A 22,207-nucleotide genomic window follows, 5' to 3' on the forward strand; every position below is an offset into this window, starting at 1 on the left:
TTTTATGCATGGTGTGAGGTATGGGTCCTGTTTCATTTTTCTGCAAAGGGATATCCAGTTATGCCAGCACCATTAGTTAAAAAGAATATCTTTTCCCCGATTAACTGACACTGGGCCTTTGTCAAATATCAGCTGCTCGTATGTGGATGGATTTATATCTGGGTTCTCAATTCTGTTCCATTGGTCTGTGTGCCTATTGTTGTACCAGTACCAGGCTGTTTTGACTACTGTGGCTGCATAATATGTTCTAAAATGAGGTAGAGTGAGGCCTCCCACTTTCTTCTTCTTTTTCTGTAATGCTTTGCTTATCCGAGGCTTCTTTCCCTTCCATATGAAGTTGGTGATTTGTTTCTCCAACACATTAAAAAATGCCATTGGAATTTGGATCGGAAGTGCATTGTATGTATAGATGGCTTTTGGTAGAATAGACATTTTTACTATGTTAAGTCTTCCTATCCATGAGCAAGGTATGTTTTTCCACTTATGGAGGTCCTTTTTAGTTTCTTGCACTAGTACTTTGTAGTTTCCTTTGTATAGGTCTTTTACATCTTTGATAAGATTTATTCCTAAGTATTTTATCTTCTTGGGGGCTACTGTGAATGGTATTGGTTTGGTGATTTCCTCTGTGAAGTTCTTTTTCTTGATGTAGAGGAATCCCAGTGAATTTTTGTATGTTTATCTTATAACCCAAGACTCTGCCAAACTCTTCTATTAGTTTCAGTAGTTTTCTGGAGGATTCCTTAGAGTTTTCTTTGTATAAGATCATGTCATCTGCAAATAGAGATAATTTTACTTCCTCCTTGCCAATCCGGATGCCCTTTATTTCTTTGTCTAGCCTAATTGCCCTGGCTAGGACCTCTAGCACAATGTTGAATAAGGGCGGTGATAAAAGGCATCCTTGTCTGGTTGGTTCCCTTTCTCAAGGGAAATGCTTTCAGGCTCTCTCCATTTACAGTGATGTTGGCTGTTGGCTTCGTATAGATGCCCTTTATTATGTTGAGGAATTTTCCTTCAATTCCTATTTTGCTGAGAGTTTTTATCATGAATGGGTGTTGGACTTTGTCAAATGCCTTTTCTGCATCAATTGATAAGGTCATGTGGTTTTTGTCTTTTGTTTTATTTATATGGTGGATTACATTCATGGTTTTTCTAATATTAAACCAGCCTTGCATACCTGGTATAAATCCCACTTGGTCGTGGTGGATTATTTTTTTGATATGTTGTTGCATTCTCTTGGCTAGAATTTTGTTGAGGATTTTTGCATCTATGTTCATGAGGGATATAGGTCTGTAATTTTCTTTTTTTTGTGGTGTCTTTACCTGGTTTTGGTATCAGGGATATGGTGGCTTCATAGAATGAGTTAGGCAGTATTCTGTCATTTTCTATGCTTTGAAATACCTTTAGTAGTAGTGGTGTTAACTCTTCTCTGAAAGTTTGGTAGAACTCTGCAGTAAAGCTGTCCTAGACAGGGCTTTTTTTTGTTGGGAGTTTTTTAATTACCGTTTCAATCTCTTTTTTTGTTATGGGTCTATTTAGTTGTTTCACTTCTGATTGTGTTAGTTTAGGTAGGTAGTGTTTTTCTAGGAATTCATCCATTTCTTCTAGGTTTCCAAATTTGTTAGAGTACAATTTTTCGTAATAATCTGATACGATTCTTTTAATTTCAGTTGGGTCTGTTGTGATATGGCCCATCTCGTTTCTTACTCGGGTTATTTGTTTCCTTTCCTGTATTTCTTTAGTCAGTCTGGCCAATGGTTTATCAGTTTTGTTAATTTTTTCAAAGAACTAGCTTTTGGCTTTGTTAATTCTTTCAATTGTTTTTCTGTTCTCTAATTCTTTTTGTTCAGCTCTAATTTTTATTATTTGTTTTCTTTTGGTGCCTGATGGATTCTTTTGTTGCTTGCTTTCTATTTGTTCAAGTTGTAGGGATAGTTCTCTGATTTTGGCTCTTTCTTCTTTATGTATGTGTGCATATATCGATATAAATTGACCTCTGAGCACTGCTTTTGCTGTGTCCCAGAGGTTTTGATAGGAAGTGTTTTCATTGTCGTTGCTTTCTATGAATTTCTTTATTCCCTCCTTAATGTTTTCTATAACCCAGTCTTTTTTGAGCAGGGTATTGTTCAGTTTCCAAGTATTTGCTTTCTTTTCCCTGATTTTTCTGTTATTGATTTCCAGTTTTATGGCCTTGTGTTCTGAGAAGATGCTTTGTAATATTTCGAAGTTTTGGATTCTGCAAAGGTTTGTTTTATGACCTAATATGTGGTCTATTCTAGAGAATGTTCCATGTGCGCTAGAAGAAAAGTATACTTTGCAGCTGGTGGGTGGAGTGTTCTGTATAAGTCTATGAGGTCAAGTTGGTTGATTGGAGCAATTAGATGTTCCGTGTCTCTATTGAGCTTCTTACTGGAAGTCCTATCCTTCTCTGTAAGTGGTGTGTTGGTCTCCTACTATAATTGTGGATGTATCTATCTCACTTTTCAGTTCTGTTAAAGTTTGTTTTATGTATCTTGCAGCCCTGTCATTGGGTGCATAAATATTGAATATGGTTATATCTTCCTGGTCTATAGTCCCTTTAATCATTATGTAGTGTCCTTCTTTATCCTTTGTGGTGGATTTAACTTTAAAGTCTATATTGTCAGAAATTAGTATTGCTACTCCTGCTCTTTTTTGCTTGTTGTTTGCTTGATATATTTTTTTCCATTTGTTGAGTTTTAGTTTGTGTCTCTAAGTCTAAGGTGTGTCTCTTGTAGCAGCATATAGACGGATCATGTTTCTTTATCCAGTCTGAGACTCTCTGTCTCTTTATTGGTGCATTTAGTCCATTTACATTCAGCGTAATTATAGATAAGTATGTGTTTAGTGCTGTCATTTTGATGCCTATTTGCGTGTGTTTTTGAGAATTTGATTTTTCCATTTACTTTTTTGTGCTGACATGTTTTTCTTTGTAAATTGTGTGTTCCTCATTTTCATAGAAGTTGAATTTATGTTTGCTGAGTTATGTTTTTCTTGGTTTTTATTTTGAGTTATGGAGTTCTTATACCTCTTTGTGGTTACCTTAAGATTTACCCCTATTTTTCCAAGTAAAAACCTAACTTGTATTGTCCTATATCGCCTTGTTTCCCTCTCCATATGGCAGTTCTATGCCTCCTGTATTTAGTCCCTCTTTTTGATTATTGTGATCTTTTACATTTTGACTTCAATGATTCCCTGTTTTGAGTGTTTTTTTCTTTTTAAAATTAATCTTAATTTGTTTTTGTGATTTTCCTATTTGGGTTGATATCAGGATGTTCTGTTCTGTGACCTTGTGTTGTGCTGGTATCTGATATTATTGATTTTCTGACCAAACAATTTCCTTTAGTATTTCTTGTAGCTTTGGTTCGGTTTTTGCAAATTCTCTAAGCTTGTGTTTATCTGTAAATATTTTAATTTCACCTTCATATTTGGGAGAGAGTTTTGCTGGATATATGATCCTTGGCTGGCAGTTTTTCTCCTTCAGCGCTCTATGTATGTCATCCCTTTGCCTTCTTGCCTGCATGGTTTCTGCTGAGTAGTCTGAACTTATTCGTATTGATTCTCCTTTGTAGGAGACCTTTCTTTTATCCCTGGCTGCTTTTAAAATTTTCTATCTTTGGTTTTGGGAAGTTTGATGATAATATGTTTTGGTGATTTTCTTTTTGGATCAATCTTATATGGGGTTCAATGAGCATCTTGGATAGATATCCTTTCGCCTTTCATGATGTCAGGGAAGTTTTCTGCCAGCAGATCTTCAACCCTTCTCTCTGTATTTTCTGTTATCCCTCCCTGTTCTGGAACTCCAATCACACGCAAGTTATTCTTCTTGATAGAGTCCCTCATGATTCTTGGGGTTTCTTCGTTTTTTTAAATTCTTTTACCCGATTTTTTTCAGCTATATTTTGTATATTGGTATCAATTCTCTTATCCTCCAGGTCCCCCACTCTGCATTCTAATTGCTTGAGTCTGCTCCTCTGACTTCCTACTGAGTTGTCTAATTTTGTAATTTTACTGTTAATCTTTTGGATTTCTGAATGCTGTCTCTCTATGGATTCTCTCAGCTTATTAATTTTTCCACTATGTTCTTGAATAATCTTTTTGATTTCTTCCACTGGTTTATCAGTGTGTTCCTTGGCTTTTTCTGTAGATTGCCTTATTTCATTTCTGAGGTCATCCCTGATGTCTTGAAGCATTCTGTAAATTAGTTTTTTGTATTCTGCATCTGGCAATTCCAGGATTGTATCTTCATTTGGGAAAGATTTTGATTCTTTATTTCGGGGTTGTAGAAGCAATCATGGTCTGCTTCTTTATGTGGTTTAATATCGATTGCTGTCTCCTAGCCATCCCTATGATATTGTAGTGATTTATTTTATATTTGCCCACTGAGTCTTATCTTGTTTTGTTTTCTTTCAATATATGTAGATGGGCTGCTAGATTGCGCTGTCTTGATTGTTGCAGCCCTGGAATCACTTATGTCCTATTACCAGCTGGTTAGGGCTGTTACCAGATATATAAGCCTAAGAGTCCATTCACTATTCTTGAGTAGAATCTGATTTTGGGTCACCAAGTATGTGGTGCAGACTGTCGTCTATCCACCTAGAGGAGTAATGGTGATAGTTGTGTGTACCGGATTCTAGTAGCAGCAGAGGGTCACACTCTAGTGGGGGCAGGATGCTAACAGGCTTCCCCCAAGTGCCAGTGAGGTAGGTGTGTCTCTATTCCTAAAGCACTTTGGTTGGTGTGCTCTGCAGCTGTACCTTAGGCACCCAATGCAAGTACCTCCACAGATTCGTAGGTGTCACCCTCCTCAGACCCCTAAGGCAGAAGGCTAGGTGGTCTTGGGTGAGCTTCAGCCCTCAGTTCCCTGTTGTGGGTCAGTGAGGGCTCGGTTTAATAGGTGGAGATATCAGACCTGGGAAACTTGTCTTTCCAGTAATCCGCTAAAACAATTACAGTCAGATCCCTATCAGAATTGCCTTTGCAGTATAATAGCCACCTTGTTCGCTGTAGGGATGAAAGCCCAAGACTGTGGTTCTCATATGCTTGGCTTGAGCTGGTACTGTATTTTTAGTCAAATTTCAGGACGTCAGGGAAGGATTTTTGGTCTCTGGGTTTTTTGTAGCTGCTTCTCTCAGGCCAGGAGAATAGGTTAGGAAAAGATTAAAAAAAAAAAAAAATGCCAAGCACTTCACTCTCTGGCTCAGGAAATTCCAATGTTGATGAAGCCACCTGGGACGGGGAGGGGAGGGATCAGATAAATAGGAGAGAGTAGCACCCCAGAATATAGACAAAGTTGCTGATCTTGCTTGATGATAACTCTTTTATCTGAGATTCTCGAGTGGTGTGTAGCCTGCGTGCCTTGGCTGGGTCGAGATTGCCCCTGAGGGTCAGGCCCGTGTCCTGTGCTTGTGCTGTCTCGGAAGCCATGGTCGGTTCCTCCGCTCCCAGTCCAAAGCCCAGAGCCAAGGTTCCCCAGATGGGACACCACACTCCAGGCTCCAAGACCAGTCGCTGCCTCCTGGTGTCTTCTCCTCCTGTCAGCCGCGTCGCTGTGCTGCCTGCGTACACTGGCTGGGCTTCCCCCGAGGTCACTTCTGGGGGCTAGGGCTGCGTCCTGTGTTTGCGCCGTCTCAGGATGCCGTGGTCAGCTCCCCTTCGCCCAGTCCAAAGCCCGGCGCCAAGGCTTTCTGACTGGGATGCTGGTTCCAGGCTCCGAAAACAGCCGTTGCTTCCCAGTGGTTGCTCATTGTCAGTCTATGTCACTCAGGTCAACTCTTTAGATCTGTGTTTGATGGTCAGCGTTCGTAGATTGTCATGTATGTGATTGATTCACTTGTTTTTACGAGTCTTTGTTGCAAGAGGGATCTGAGGTAGCTTCTACCTAGTCAGCCATCTTGGCCCTGCTTCTCCTTGGATTTATTTTTAAGTAAAAATTAAAAATACAAAAAAATTATTTTTAGGTTTCTGATAGGAAGACTGCTCAGGGAGAGCCTCCTGTGATATAGAACAATGTAGGGATAAACAGGAAGATTTGGTAGGGACCTGCTTGGAATCATCAAAGATTTAGTTATTTTAAGGAAATTGAAATATAAGAAGCATTTGAAAATAACAAGGACTAGGGAAGACTTCATTGATCAAAACTTTGGTGAATGTTAGTTACTGATATGAAAATCAGTTTGATTTTTAGCTTGAAAATTGATGGAAGTATTATGTTTGAGTTTAAGGATGGGAAAATAATGGAATCGAGAGGCTGTTCATGGGTGTGAGTGGGGCCTGCGTTCTACACATCTAGCTTCTTGCAGGCCAGGATAGTCAAGACAAAGCCGAACCCTCAAAGCAGACTAACAGAAGCAACAAAAGTCATGAGTGACGAAGCTGGTTCCTCAGCAGCTGTGGGAGAGGATTTATGGAACTTGGTTTGAAGGATACTAGTATAGGAAACCACCACCCAGTTGTCAGTTTGTCTTACTATGGTAATTTGCGTGTTACTATCATATTTAAAAAGGGAAACCTTGGTGGCGTAGGGGTTAAGTGCTACAGCTGCTAACCAAAGGGTCGGCAGTTCGAATCTGCCAGGTGCTCCTGGGGAACTCTATGGGGCAGTTCTACTCTGTCCGATAGGGTCACTATGAGTTAGAATCGACTCGTCGGCACTGGGTTTGGGTTTTAAAAAAAATTTTTTTTATCATACTTAAGGAGAGCCGGTAGCGCAGTGTTTAAGAGCTACGGCTGCTAACCAGAAGGTTGGCAGCTCAAATCCCCCAGTTGCTCCCTGGAAACCCTGTGGGGCAGTTCTACTCTGTCCTGTAGGGTTGCTATGAACCGGAATCATTTAGTTTTTGTTTAGTATCATACTGGAAGGTATGCCACCGGCATTTCAAATATCAGCAGGGTCACCCATGGTGGACAGGTTTTAGCAGAGCTTACGGACTTAGACTAGGAAGAAAGGCCTGGCGATCTACCTCCAAAAATCAGCCAATGAAAACCTTATAAATGATGATAGAACAATTGTCCTTCCAGTGCTGCCAGATGAGCCCACTATGTTGGAAGGCACTATACAATGGCCACAACAGTGGATTCAAACACACCAATGTTCGTGAAAATGGTGCAGGACTGAGCAGCATTCTATTCTATTCTGTTATACATAAGGCCGCCGTGAGTCAGAGCTGACTGTAGGGCAGCTAGTAACAACAACAGTATAGGAAAATAAAGCCATTTTCATTAAGCATCGAGAGGTGTCAAGGACTTTTACTTTCCACCCTCATGAGCAAGTGTTATTTTATTAAATAAAATAACACTCTATTATAATAAATTCCATTTCAAAGTTTTTCTATCAGCTGTGATTCTAAAAGCAGATATCACTGTTCCAGACTGATTTCACAAGAAGTATGGATTTCACAAGGAGTATGCTGTTTTGTTATCACAGGAGAGGCGGAGCTGCCAGTTTGTAATTTCCTTGAGATATGAACTTGACCTTGTACAGCAGATCTTGATATTAGAAGGCACAATCATTTCCTCTACTTTTAAGTTAATTCCTCTCTCCTAATGAAACAGAATGTTCTAGACAGAAGCATTATGTCAAGCCCAAACCATTAGGCTTGCCTGTCTGCTGGTGTGTGAAGCCAGGTTTGATTTGTGGTCCCTTCTGAAACCAATCACATTTTGCTATAGTGTGATCTGCTTCCTATTTTAAAATTATGACATGCTTTTCCTTCAGAAGGGATCAAAATTATTGCTGGCTGATGGAGAGTAAGTTTTGGAGGATAGACCGTCATTGAGACTAGTTTATTACTGTGATACTAGTACCTTATAAACTGAAGTCTTTTTAATGGATATCTTTTGAATTTAATCATATTATCTTCCAAATGATCAGTCTATTGTTCATTTGTTTCAAAGGTGTTTCAACATCATGTTATGATTCCGTGATCAACATCATGTTATGATCTTCAGTTGGTACATAGCTGTATTGTCAAAACTTGTTTAAATATTAAAGTACTTTTGTACTAGTGAGTAAAGAGAAATCCTCCACTTACTAAGCACACAAATCGCCTGATTCTGTCATCCAGTGGAGGCAAGTGATGGTCTAGAAGCCTCCAGGTATGAATAGAGGTACCTGCTCTCCCCTCAGAGGTGCTGAGGGACTGAGGCAAGCAGAGATGGTGGCGGTTGTGGCAGCGATGATTGTGGAGGTGCAGCACTTGCCTGTTGTTCAGGGTGGCCCAAACTCAAGGAGGGTGGTAGGGTGGGTGGTACTGAGGGCATTAGTCCTGGCATTGGTCTAGGCCCTGGCATCCGAGAGCATACCTGGCCATGATGCTCAATTTTTTTTTTTCTGATCTCCCCTTTTGGATGCAACAAGTACAGAGAACTGAGGAGCTCATGACTACCAATTTAAGGGGGTGGTTTTTTTAAGAGTTTAGTGAGGTTTCTTAGATCAAGTCATGCTCAGACAGAGGCATTGTTTCGCTAGCTACAGCTGCAGCAAGCAAAAGATTACAGTAACAACTTCTAAAAATCAAAAAGCAATTTGGAAATTCTTACAATGACTTGAATGATTTGAATTTCAATTTAAGTCACTTGCTTTAGAAAATAATACTGGAGTCTTTTTTCCCTGTCCTTGAGCATAGAGAATGTGATCCAGCTGGAGCTGGGCTGCCAAAGACTCACAAGGTCACATCAACTGGGCCCTGAGGTATAAAGACAATGGATAGAATAATCTTGGAAAATGTCTTGTAGGGAAGCTTTCACATAAGCCAGAACACAAAAGACTTTCTACTTTTATCTTTTCCTATTAACATTTAGTCAATAGAAATTTGTTGGACCAACAGAGACCCTCCTGACTGTCCTTACTGAAACCTGTACCAATGATTGTTGAGAGGGACAATTCAAAATGTAGGAGCACAGTTTCTAGCCAATCTGTGAAAAGGTGAAGCTTTCAATGGTTTTGCCCATTCGTAATGTTAATATGTACTGATAACTCTGTAACCTTCCTTGGCAGCATGCTTGTCCGTTCTCCCATTCTTGCCTATTTAATATTTCTTTGGACTCGGACAGACACTAGCTCTGGGAACATGCTTGTCTGCTTCTCAACTTTTGTCTTTTTGAGTATATGCCGAATAAAACTTCCGTTTTGCTTTACTAAACTTTGAGATTTTTTTCCCCTACAACACTCTTAACAAGCATCTTTAATATGGAGACTAAAAGGGAATATATTTTTTAGTTTTTGGTTTATATATATCTGTATATATAGTTAAATGTATGTTACATAAATTTATGTTACATATATTTAAATATATATTATTTATATATACATATATGTTTATAAATATGTAAATATGTTTCTATATAAATATTTATAATTATATTATAAATATATAATTATTGTAATTTATAATTATATTATAAATATTTATAAATATATTTATCTATATAAATATATGTTACATATATTTAAATACTTTGAATACTAAAAAACCCAAAAACTCAACCTGTTGCTGTCAAGTCAATTCTGACTAGTAGCGACCATATAGGACAGCGTAGAGCTGCTCCATAGAGTTTCCAAGGAGTTCCTGGTGGATTCAAACAGCTGACTTTTTGGTTATCAGCTATAGCTCTTAACCACTATGCCACCAGGGCTTTGAATACTATCCCCTAATAATTTATCATTAGGAGATTTATATACTGAGATCTGTTTTTCTTAGATATGAAATTGACAGTAGCAAAAATGACCTCAAATAATTCATAAATATTTGATATTGTTAATATCATGCTTGTAATATAGGCAAGTCTCTTATTGTTTTGTCATGATCTTGGCAGAAAGTAGTATCACTGTCTAATAGTTGGTGTATTTTTTTCAGTAAATATTTACTGAGTGCCTACTGTGTCCTAAACACTGTTCCAGGTGCTAGAGAAGCAGTGGTGAACAAGATAGACAAGTTCCTTGCTCTTCTGAAGCAGTTGATAGTTCTTCAGGGCTTAAAAAATATAAAAAATGTGTTGTAACTGTTCAAGAAGTACTTGTCCCTCTGATTCTGGCTTCCCTGTAGCTTACTTTTACCATGTCTAAACTACCTAGAAGCTTGGGTCCCGCAGAGTGCTTCAGGCACGTTTACACTGAGGATTTAAGTACATTCTGTGGGCTTCTGATTTGTTTCCAGGGACAGTTGAAAAGGTAGACTTGATTTGTAAATCCCTAAAAGGTTTGAGCCTGATTTCCTCTCCCTTCCTCTCCTGCTCTTGAGATCAGCTGGAGTGCTTTGCTAATAGTTTTTTTAAGTTCAAATTCAGAAGGTGGGAGGTGGTGGTAACCTTGGGAGTTAAATTTCCTTTCATGGTTCAGTTCTTCTGAACTTTAGCTTCATCCACACTTTTAAATTAAATCCAAGATTGAAGATTATCTTCCAATCCAGTAGGTGGTCCTTAATTTTGGGATTTTGTTATCTCGGTGTTTTTGTAAGCATTGCTCTGAGTCAGAATCAACTCAAAGACAATGGGTTTGTTTTTGTTTTTTTGGTTTGTTTATATTTGCTTTAAGATGTGGTTGTATGTTTTTGTGAAAGTACTGAAATTCGAGAGTATTAGTAATGGTTAGCATTTGAGGGCTTACAGTTTTTGTCAATAATCTATATACGTAAACCCATCTAATTTTTATAACAATCCTTCAAAGTTAGTATTTTTGTAAGTATCCCCATTTTGCAGATGAGGAAACTGAAGTATAGAGGAGTCAAGTAACTTGTTCTGGTTACACAGCTAGTAGTGGCAGAATCAGGATTTGAAACCAAGCACTTGGTTCTGGAGCCTATCCTCAGAAATATCCTCATGTGTGTGGCCATGGAAAGGCTTGAGAACCCCTGTCCTGGATAGTGGAGCTGATGTTGATGTGATGTAAGGGTTGGCTACGTCCAAAAGTTATTTACCTGCTATAAAGATTTGTTGGATATGGGTGCTGCTTTCACGTTCAGAAAAATAACTTATTTTTTTCTCCACATCCACACCTGCTTTTATATAAAATACAAGCTAGCCAACTCATGTCTTTTCTTCAGAGTCCAGAGGATAAGATTTAAAATAACCATAGGCATAAGGCACAAGGCACTGACTAGATTGCTGGTGTCAGAGCCAGACCAGTATATCCACAAGTCCTGGCTTACTGACTTGCTCTTTGAACCTTACTGGACCTTTTGAGGATTTTCTCATTTGTGAAGAGGGGAAAATATCAACTCTAAAGTGCTATTGGAAGAATAAAAAATGTTCTATTCATTCATTGATATTTATAGAGTATCTGTTGCTCCAGACATCAGTCAAGGAATTGGGAAAATTGTAGTGCTAAATATAACCAAGTCACTTAATACTAGCATGCAGATTCATTTAGGACCCATAGGGTCATTAACATTGTTGTTGTTGTCAAGCGCTATCGAGTTGGTTCCAGCTTATAGCAACCCTATGTACAACAGAACCAAAACCGCCCAGTCCTGCACCATTCTCACAATGAGTATGCTTGAGCCCAATGTTGCAGCTATTGTGTCAATCCATCTCCTTGAGGGTCTTCTTCTTTTTCGATGACCCTCTACTTCACCAAGCATGATGTCCTTCTCCAGAGGCTGGTCCCTCCTGAAAACTTGTTCAAAGTATGTGAGATGAAGTTTTGCCATCTTTACTTCTAAGCAACATTCAAGGTGTACTTCTTCCAGGACAGATTTGTTCATTCTTTTGGCAGTCCATGGTATATTCAATATTCTTTGCCAACACTATAATTCAAAGACGTCAGCTCTTCTTCGGTCTTCCTTATTCATTGTCCAGCTTTTACATGCACATGAAGCGATTGAAAACACCTTTGCTTGGGTCAAGGGCACCACAGATTGATATTATTCTGGTCCCGTTAGGTAAAAAACAATTTAGTCCTTGGAGCAACTGACTGAACTTAGTATCTCAGATCCTTAAGTTGGAAGATATGTAGATGTCAGTTGGGCCAACCCTTAGTTTTTAGATTGTTAAAGCAGATTGGAGTCCCTGAGTGGTGCAAATGGTTAACACGCTTGGATGCTAACCAAAAGGTTAGTGGTTCGAGTGCACCTACACGTGCCTTGGAAGAAACACCTACGATCTACTTCTGAAAAATCAGCCATTGAAAATCCTGTGGAGCACAGTTCTACTCTAACACACCTGGGGTTGCTGTGAGTTGGAATTGAGTCACAACCAGTTTTCGTTCTTGTTTTAAAGTTGTACCAATTCATAGAAGTTGCCCCAGATACACAGGGAGCTAGTGGAGGAAAGAAGCACTAGAGCCCAGATCTCCTATTTTTTTCCCCCCACACTTTGTATGAAAAGATAGCATTGGAAGCAGACTGACTGCATAGCTGTTTGCTAAATTAAAACTTAGAACAGGGAAAAGATAACTGAGTTGTAGTTGACTTTCTCTCTTGAGCTTTTCAAATAATGTTTTTAAATTTCTGGAATGAAAGAAAGATTAAGCCCCCTGAAAATTTAAATGTGATATAAATGTTGATTTTTTTTTTTGGTAAAATGAGAACCTGATGTTACTGTGACATTGAGAGGCCCCAAATGTTTAGTCTATATATGAGTCATATAAATGGCACTGATTAAATTTAAAAAATGAATATTGAACTCTGTAAAGCTGGATATGTGAGAAACTGTATTGAGAGCAGAGCAGGACAAAGAGTTAAAAGCCCATGCCTGCTTTATCCTTTTGATTTGTTAACAAACGTGTTAGATATTCATATCCTTTTGACTAAATCTATGAAGCTGAGTAATTGTGGTCATGTAAAATTGGCATTTTGTTAATTCTCTCTGATGTAACACTTTAAACAGTTTCCAATGGAATGTAATTAATTTTTTTAATTGTTGTTGTTATGTGCCGTTGAGTTGGTTCCGACTCATAGCGACCCTATGTACAACAGAACGAAACACTGCCTACTCCTGTACCATCCTTACAATTGTTGCTATATTTGAGCCCAGTGTTGCAGCCACTGTGTCAGTCCATCTCGTTGAGGGTCTTGCTCTTTTTCGCTGACCCTCTGCCAAGCATGATGTCCTTCTCCAGGGACTGTTCCCTCCTGATAACATGTGCAAACTATGTGAGACACAGTCTCGCCCATCCTCGCTTCTAAGGAGCATTCAGGCTGTAGTTCTTTCAAAACAGTTTTGTTCATTCTTCTGGAAGTCCATGGTATACTGATTATTCTTCACCAGTGGAAAAGCTCAATACCATAATTCGAAGGCATCTTCTTCTTTCTTCCTTATTCATTGTCCAGCTTTTGTTTGCATGTTACGCGATTGAAAATACTATGGCTTGGGTCAGGCACACCTTAATCCTCAAAGTGACATCTTTGTCTTTTAACACTTTAAAGAGGTTTTTTTTTTTTTTTTTTTTTTTTAATTAGGCAAGCTTTATGTATTTCTTGTAAAAAAAACACTTGGAGGAAATGAAGTTTCTGTAGAGTTTACATCAATAAAAGCTTACCATTCAAAGATAACTGTTGTTAAATTTTGGGATATTTGTGTGTGTGTGTGTCTGTGTGTGATATATTTTCTCATTCTTATTACAACAGGAATATATGTTCACCATGGAAAGTTTAGAAGATACAGATAAACTGAAGAGAATAAAAACCACAATTAACCATTCCCTTACTTTGAACATTTAGGATATTAGGATATAAAAGCTACTTTGATTCTGTAAAAGTGACTTCTGACTATTATACCTTAGGAAAAAAATATCAAGTCATCTCATATTTCAAAGTTTCAAGAGGGCTGGATTAGTCAAGAGTTTCAATTTGCAAAGGTTTTAATGAACTGAGATTGCCAAAAACCTCAGAGTTCGGGGTCGGGAGTGAGCAGCAGCGAGATTATAGGGGTGAAACACATTCAGAAAGAAAGGCAGCAGATATAGAATACTTTCTTGTGCCACGTGTCTGTGAGTGGTCAAAGAAAAACAAGAATAGCTTGGGATAAGGATCAGAAGTTGGGCACCAAAGTCAAAGAAAATTTATTTGGAAAGAAAGTGGGTATTTGTAAAAGTTTTTAGTAAGGGAGGAGGGAACAAGTACAGTGAGATATAATGTGAGGTAATCCTAGTATCTCTATTCCAGGCTTAGTTTAAAGACATGAAGTCATAATTCACTTAGACTTTTGACCCTCTTTGGATCCCGGGCCATTTACAATCAGTAGACATTCATTCAGCAAGTATTTAATGAGCAGCTCCTGGGCTGAGTGCTGGGGAGATAACCATAAACCATAGACAACATAAGTAAAACATGGCTTCTTCCAGATTAATGAAATGATCATTCTACTGATGGAATAAAAAGCCTTTTCTTAAACATCACTAGTCACCTTAGAAGCACTCCTGCCGTCTCTGTCTTACGTCACTTTTGTGGGCCTGATTTTTTTTTTTTTTTAGCTAAGAGTATGGCTTTTGGAGTCATGTGCCTCCTTTGTTTGAATTGTTGCTCCATAATTTACAAGTTATGTGATCTTGAGCAAGTGAGTTAAACTAAGCCTTTTACTCTGTAAATGAGCATAGTAATTCCTGCCTATGAGACTTGTTGTAAGAATTAAGTGGATAATAATAATAATACAATACTGAACTTAGTACTTGGTATATCATATCAAAACCAAAAAAATCAAACCCGTTGCCGTTGAGTTGATTCTAACTCATAGCGAACTTATAGGACAGAGCAGAACTGCCCCATGGGGTTTCTAAGGAGCAGTTGGTGGATTTGAACTGCTGACCTTTTGCTTAGAAGCTGAGTTCTTAACCACTGTGTCATCAAGTCTTTGGTATATTATAATCCCTCAATAAATATTAGCTACTGTGATGACAGTGATAATGATGATGATGGTTCCTTGGGTTCCTGGTTTGGCCTTTCCTCTAGTTCTTCTGTCACATTGATACAACAGGGCAAAATTGAGAAAGAGAGAGAAAGAGTAAGAGAGAGAGAGATAATAGGAAGCAAAAAATTAATTTTAAGTGAATGGGATTGAAACAAGTAGATGCGGTAAGTCCCACTTATCTTTGGAGTGATGTTTTCCAAGCACTAATGGCTTTTTAGGAAATTACTTGGTTTCATGGAAAAAACATGAACTGCGTCATTAGTCTTGAATTTCAATTTGAGCTCTTTAACTCATTTGTTAATAAAAGAGTCAATACACATAAAGCACCTCGAACAGTGCCTGGTACACAGAAAGCATTCAATAAATGCAGCCTATCATTGCAAGCTGTCACCATTCATTCATTCATTTATACTTTCCTTTGTCCGGAAAATACTCAGTGAGAGTCTGCCAGCTGCTGCATTCAGTGCTATGCACGGTGGGTCCAAGGAAAACTAAACAAACAGTCTTTGCTATTGTGAAGATTAGATTCTAGCCCAGTAAAGCAGTGCTATTAACAAGTTTTGCCTTTAGGTCTCTAAGTCCTTCTGGCTCTTAGTGTCTTCATCAGTAAAACGAAGAAATTCTTTTCAACCTTGGTGGCATAGTGGTTAAGAGCTATGGCTTGCTAACCAAAAACTCAGCAGTTTGAATCCACCAGGTGCTCCTTGGAAATCCTATTGGGCAGTTCTACTCTGTCCCATAGGGTTGCTATAAGTTGGAATCAACCTGACAGCAACAGGTTTTTTTTTTTTTTTTTTTTATCATCCTATAACACTATTTACCTGTCTGATTATATGCTGATCATTTATTGATTTACTCTATACTTATTCATGCCTACCATATGCAGGCATTGTGCTAGGGGCTGGGGACATAGGAGTAACCAAAGCACACATGGTGTCTGCCTTCATGGAGCACTGAGTTCAACACATGAGGCAGACAGTGACTAGGTAATTGTGAGTTTGGTCAGTGTTACAAAGGGCAAAATACTAGGTTTCTGTTACTGATTTGTATAACAGAAACAAACAAAAAATGTTATTTTTAGTAGAAGATACATTATAAAATATTTTCCAGCTTAATTTTTCCTCCCATTTTATGAGCTTATATTTTCTTGTCTGCTTCAACAGGAGCAGTTGGACATCATGGAGACAACTTAGTAGAGAAGATAATTTCAGTGCTTCCCCAGCTTCCAGGCCACACAAATGATGTGATGGTCAACATGGTAGAGCTCACTGCACTCCAGGCCAAGGAAGAGAATCACAATGTGGTTGCACCAGGCTGTCTCGCACAATCCAAGTAAGAAATGTAGCTTTTTTTCTTTCTCCCTGCTCTCTCTTCCCCTTTCTTTCTCTCCCAAACTGAGTGTTCCTGTAGAAAAGAAATGATAAAGAGTTGCTCTGATTGGAAAATTCATACTGGATAGCATTTAGAAAAAGCACTTCTTTTTCTTAACTTTGAAATAGCCATATCTATATTTTTTTATTAAATATAACAATAAGCCACAAAGTATGGAATTTTATAGAAGTGTCATTTAGATGTAATATAAGCTTGTTCCCAGGGTCAGTCAAATGAGTCAGTTCATGCATCCCCATTTCACAGACCATTTCTCACAAAATTGCATAGAGGCTTATTCAATTTCTTTTTCCCAGTTGACTTTCTCACGTGACAAGAAAGCAGCCCACAAAGCTATGAAACAATGCTGTCTTTTTATATGTAAATGATATGCTCTTGGGCATTGATGGGAGAAATTTTTATTTCTAAGTATATTTGTTCACAGGCTTAGAGAAGTCAGAGAAAGAACATGGTGTGCTTTGAGTTATGCAGGCTTTCAAAAATAAAAGATCATTTTTCCAGAAACATGATTCTAAGAAGATACACTAGTCACCTTCTCTGCTTTGACCTTCATCAACAGGTCTTAGGAGAAAAGAAAATGTATTAGGAGGGGGAAAAAATGTCTAAGTATGTGTTTCCCTTATCTCCATGTTTTGTGTTTCTTTTTTTTTTTAAAGACCTTTCCCCATTATAGTTCAAATCTTAACAAACACATTTGGAATTTCCTATCATATTGGGAATTAATTTTAAGCTCCTGAAGTTTTCAGGGGTTTTGTGGATAGTTAATGACATGTATTGGAGGTCCGGTGTGCGTGGACTAGTCTGGGACGATGCAGGAAAAGAAAAGTTCTGGACCCTGTCATTTTTGTATGCTTATACTACAATGAAAACATATAAAGTCTGAAGTAATTGTGATTGGTAATATTTTTAGCTGTTTAGAGGAACACTCAAAAGTTGATTATTAAAGATTTACTGTGAGCCTTACTCTAGGCTGGAAACCCTGGTGGCATAGTGGTTAAGTGCTACAGCTGCCAACCAAAAGGTCGGCAGTTTGAATCCGCCAGGTGCTCCTTGGAAACTGTCGGGCACTTCTACTCTGTCCTATAGGGTCGCTATGAGTTGGAATCGACTCGATGGCACTGGGTTTGTTTTTTTTTTTTGGTTTTTACTCTAGGCTAAGCAATATAAGGGCGTAAAATAAATGTAAACTATCATTCATGCCTTCAAGGAATAGTTTTCTTATTGTGAAAGTCATGATTCACATACAGGCACAATTAGAAAACAACGGGAATGATATGAAATCAAGACTATGTATCTGCTACTGATTATAATTCCTGCAAGTAAAGAATCAGGTTAATGTAGTCTTTGTAGATCAGTGTGGAAATGGTAGTACTTGAATTAGTTTGGTCTTGAAGGATTTAGAAGTGAGAGAGGACTGGTATGAGCAAAGACATGGAAACAAGAATGATTGGGGCCCGAAGTGATGGATTGCAAGGAAAAGAGACAAGCTTACTGGATCACCACTTACCTCCTTCCACTACTGCCATCACCCCTGTTAACATTTTTTCAGGACTTATCTGTGTTCCAAGCTTAGTTCCAGGTATTTTACATTTGGAAAATCATTTAATTTTCACAATAATACACTGTCTTAGTTATCTAGTGCTGCTGTAATAGAAATACCACAAATTGGTGACTTTAATGAACAGAAATTCATTTTCTTACAGTTCAAGAGGCTGAATTCTACCATCTCTTCAAGACTGTCTAGAGCCTTACTAGATTCGATGAAGCACATCAAAATTCTTCCAGCCTCTACTCATCATGTAATTCCAAAACTACTTCCACATTTTAGGTATTTGTTAGAGCAGTACCCCGCTCTCTGGTACCAAATTCTTAGTTGCCTAGTATTGCTATAACAAAAATACCATAAGTGGGTGGCTTTCACAAACAGTTTTTAATCCGTAACATGCATTGAGGTAGGTATTGTTATTCCCCCATTTTGTTGTTGTTAGGTGCCGTGGAGTCGGTTCCAACTCATAGCGACCCTATGTACTACAGAATGAAACACTGCCTGGTCCTGAGCCATGCTCGTAATCCTTGTTATGCTTGAGCCTGTTGTAGCCACTGGGTCAGTCCATCTCACTGAGGGTCTTCCTCTTTTTCTTTGACCCTGTACTTTACCAAGCATGATGTCCTTCTCCAGGGACTGATCCCTCCTGACAACATGTCTGAAGTATGTAAGACGTAGTCTTGCCATCCTTGTTTCTAAAGAGTATTCTGGTTGTACTTCTTCCAAGACAGATTTGTTCATTCTTTTGGCAGTCTATGGTATATTCAATATCCTTTGCCAATACCACAATTCAAAGGTGTCAGTTCTTCTTTGGTCTTCTTTATTCATTGTCCAGCTTTCACATGCCTATGATGAGATTGAAAATACTATGGATTGGGTCAGGCACACCTTAATCTTCAAGGTGACATCTTTGCTTTTCAACACTTTAAAGAGGCCTTTCGCAGCAGATCTGCCCAACGCAACGTGTCTTTTGATTTCTTGACTGCTACTTTCATGCATGTTGATTGTGGATCCAAGTAAAATGAAATCCTTGACAATGTTGATCTTTTCTCCGTTTACTGTGATGTTGCTTATTGGTCCAGTTGTGAGGATTCTTGTTTTCCTTATGTTGAGGTGTAATCCATACTGAAGGCTGTACTCTTTAATCTTCATTAGTAAGTGCTTCAAGTCCTCTTCACTTTCAGCAAGCAAGGTTGTGTCATCTGCATAACACAGATTGTTAATGAGTCTTCTTCCAATCCTGATACCCCGTTCTTCTTCATATAGTCCAGCTTCTTGGATTATTTGCTCAGCATACAGATTGAATAGATAAACGGTGAAAGGATACAGCCCTGACACACACATTTCCAACTTTAAACCATGCAACATCCCCTTGTTCTGTTTGAACAACTGCCTCTTGATCTATGTACAGGTTCTTCATGAGCACAAGCAAGTGCTCTGCGATTCCTACTCTTCGAAATGTTATCCATAGTTTGTTATGATCCACACAGTAGAATGTCTTTGCATAGGCAATAAAATAGAGGTAAACATCTTTCTGGTATTCTCTGCTTTCAGCCAGGAGCCATCTGATATCAGCAGTGATATCCCTGGTTCCATGTCCTCTTTTGAATCCAGCCTGAATTTCTGACAGTTCCCCGTTGATATACTGCTGCAGCTGCTTTTGAATAATCTTCAGCAAAATTTTACTTGGGTGTGATATTAATGATATTGTTCGATAATTTCCACATTTGTTTGGATCACCTTTCTTAGGAATAGGCAGAAATATGATCTCTTCCAGTCAGTTGGCCAGGTAGCTGTCCTCCAGATTTCTTGGCATAGATGAGTGAGTGCTTCCAGCGCTGCATCTGTTTGTTGAAACATCTTAATTGATATTTCTTCAATTCCTGGAGCCTTGTTTTTTGCCAGTGCCTTCAGTGCAGCTTGGACTTCTTCCTCCAGTACCCTTGGTTCCTGATCATATGCCACCTCTTGAAATGGTTGAACATTGACCAATTCTTTTTGTTATAATGACTCTGTGTATTCCTTCTATCTTCTTTTGATGCTTCCTGCATCATTTAGTATTGTCCCCAAGAAATCCTTCACTATTGTAACTTGAGGCTTGAATTTTTCCTTCAGTTCTTTCAGCTGGAGAAATGCCAAGTGTGTTCTTCCATTTTGATTTTCTGTTTCCAGCTCTTTGCACATATTATTGTAATACTTTGTCTTCTCGAGCCGCCCTTTGAAATCTGTTCAGTTCTTTTACTTCATCATTTCTTCCTTTTGCTTTAGCTACTGTATCTTCAAGAGCAAGTTTCAGAGTGTCTTCTGACATCCATTTTGGTCTTTTCTTTCTTTCCTGTCTTTTTAATTACCTCTTGCTGTCTTCATGGATGATGTCCTTGATGTCATTCCACAACTCGTCTTGTATTCGGTCATCAGTGTTCAACGTGTCAAATCTATTCTTGAGACGGTTTCTAAATTCAGGTGGGATATACTCAAGATTGTACTTTGGCTCTCATTGACTTGTTCTAAAATGGGGTCCCCCATTTTACAGTTAAGGAAACTGAGGCAAAGAGACATTCAGGAACACTGTTAGGAGGAGGTAGAGATAGACTTTGAGCTGGTAGTGTTTGAGTTCAGAGCTACTGTTTTAACTGCTATGCTATCTATGCAGAGGCTGGAGAAGAGCCAGGCTCATTAATGGATTTAAATAGACAACGACGATCAAAACTCAAGTTTCTTTATGATTTAATTTCAGAAGTCCTATTTGTTCAACATATGGTTACGCAAACAACCAAAATTAATTTTGGCAAAAAAGAAATTTTTTAGATAGGTACTGGATGAATAACAGAATCCAAGGAAGGCTTGTTTAATCAGATTTTGTAAAGGACAAGAAATAAGTCTATTCCCGAGATCTAGAAGACAGATGCTCTGGAATAGCTTCTTCTAGGCCTGAGCATCAGAAAGACCGAATTCTGTTTTCAGTATTTGAGTCACTCTGCTTAGGATTCAAATTCCACGGAAAAAGCATAAGATTGACTTAATTTGGGCCATTTGCCTACCCTTTGCCCAATGAGGGTTGAGTGCAGGCTATATTGACTGAGAATTTTGCCAAGACTGTGTGGCATGGTGGAGGGGTAGTTATTCAAAGGCAAACTGGAGCACTTACCAAAAGAAGGGGGAGGGAATGCTGGGCAGGCAAAAATAGCAGATGCACCTTAATAATAATAGCACATAGTTATAGAGGGCTTATTGTGTAACTGACCCTGTTCTGAGCACTTCATATATAGTAGCTTATTTAATTCTCACAACAACTTTATGAGGTGGCTTCTATTACATCCCCTTTTTGCCGACAAGGAAAGAGATTAAATTGCATGACTAAGGTGATACACACAGTTAGAAGTGGTGGAAGGTATATTTGAAATCCAGGCAGTCTAGCTCTAAAGTCAGTGTTTACTATTACTCTGGTACCTCCACAGAAGCCTAATTACAAAAACAAGTATGAATAAGCTTGTCAGAGAAATTTGCAAAAGGAGAGAAAAGAAGGTCCCTGGTAGCTCAAATGGTTTGCTCTCGGCTGGTGAGCAAAAGGTTGGTGGGCCGAATCCACCCAGTGGCTCAGGAGAAAAAACAGGCTTGGTGATCTGCTTCCATAAAGATTACAGCCAAGAAAACTTTGTGGGGCAGTTCTACTCAGTAACGAGTGGAATCTCCTAAGTCATAAATCAACGACCAAATCCACAATAAAAAGAGGGAGGAGCTGCATCCATCATCAATAAGCAGGGAAAGCAAAGGCATTCTGAGACGTATAATAGGACAAACCTAGGAATCAAGTTATCTCTTAGATCTACAAGTACTATTTTTATTATGGCCAGTGTATTTAACCTTGGCTCTCCAGCTTTCACTCTACTCCAAGTGATTAGTCCAAGGCTTAACCCAAGCCAACCTTGGAATCACATTTCTCTTCAATGATTGCTTTAGAAATGGGTAGGTGACAAGAAATAAAGTCTTCTTCCGGCTTCTTAGTCAGGTTTCTTTGTTTCTTTCTGAAAAGAGACTCAAGTAAGAGACATACCTCCCCCCTCCCGGCAGCCCACGTCCCCCAACTCCAGAACTCTGATATAAGTCCTGAAATTACTAGAACCTTGTTGCTTACACTCTGAAATTGAAGCTAACGTATAGAAGGTGGCGTGGCCATGGTAACCGCAGAGAAGAGTGTCTGTAGAAGCCCTAATACACCGTGTCTGGACCTTATATTATGTGGTGAAATATATTTCTTGTCATTTAAACCAAATTGAGCTGCTGTTTTCTATTACTTGCAATCAAAGGCATCCTAACTGATACATTTTCTTTACCTCCTATTTCATCTATAAAATGAGGGCATTGGCCTAAATGACTTCTAAGGTTCTTCTTGGGTTTAAAATAAAAATCCTG

At 38.6% G+C, this 22,207-nt stretch overlaps 1 protein-coding gene across 1 annotated transcript in view; it reads left to right on the forward strand.

Annotated features, from left to right (window-relative positions):
* The window catches only part of SCFD2 (sec1 family domain containing 2), a 554,994-nt gene that overhangs the window by 15,102 nt on the left and 517,685 nt on the right, over window positions 1-22,207 (forward strand). The window contains exon 2 of the mRNA XM_049886901.1: window positions 16,023-16,191. Within this exon, the coding sequence (XP_049742858.1) occupies window positions 16,023-16,191 (169 nt within the window). The remainder of the gene's footprint in view (window positions 1-16,022; window positions 16,192-22,207) is intronic.

The sequence above is a fragment of the Elephas maximus genome, chromosome 5, assembly GCF_024166365.1.
Source record: "Elephas maximus indicus isolate mEleMax1 chromosome 5, mEleMax1 primary haplotype, whole genome shotgun sequence".
Taxonomy (NCBI): Eukaryota; Metazoa; Chordata; class Mammalia; order Proboscidea; family Elephantidae; genus Elephas; species Elephas maximus.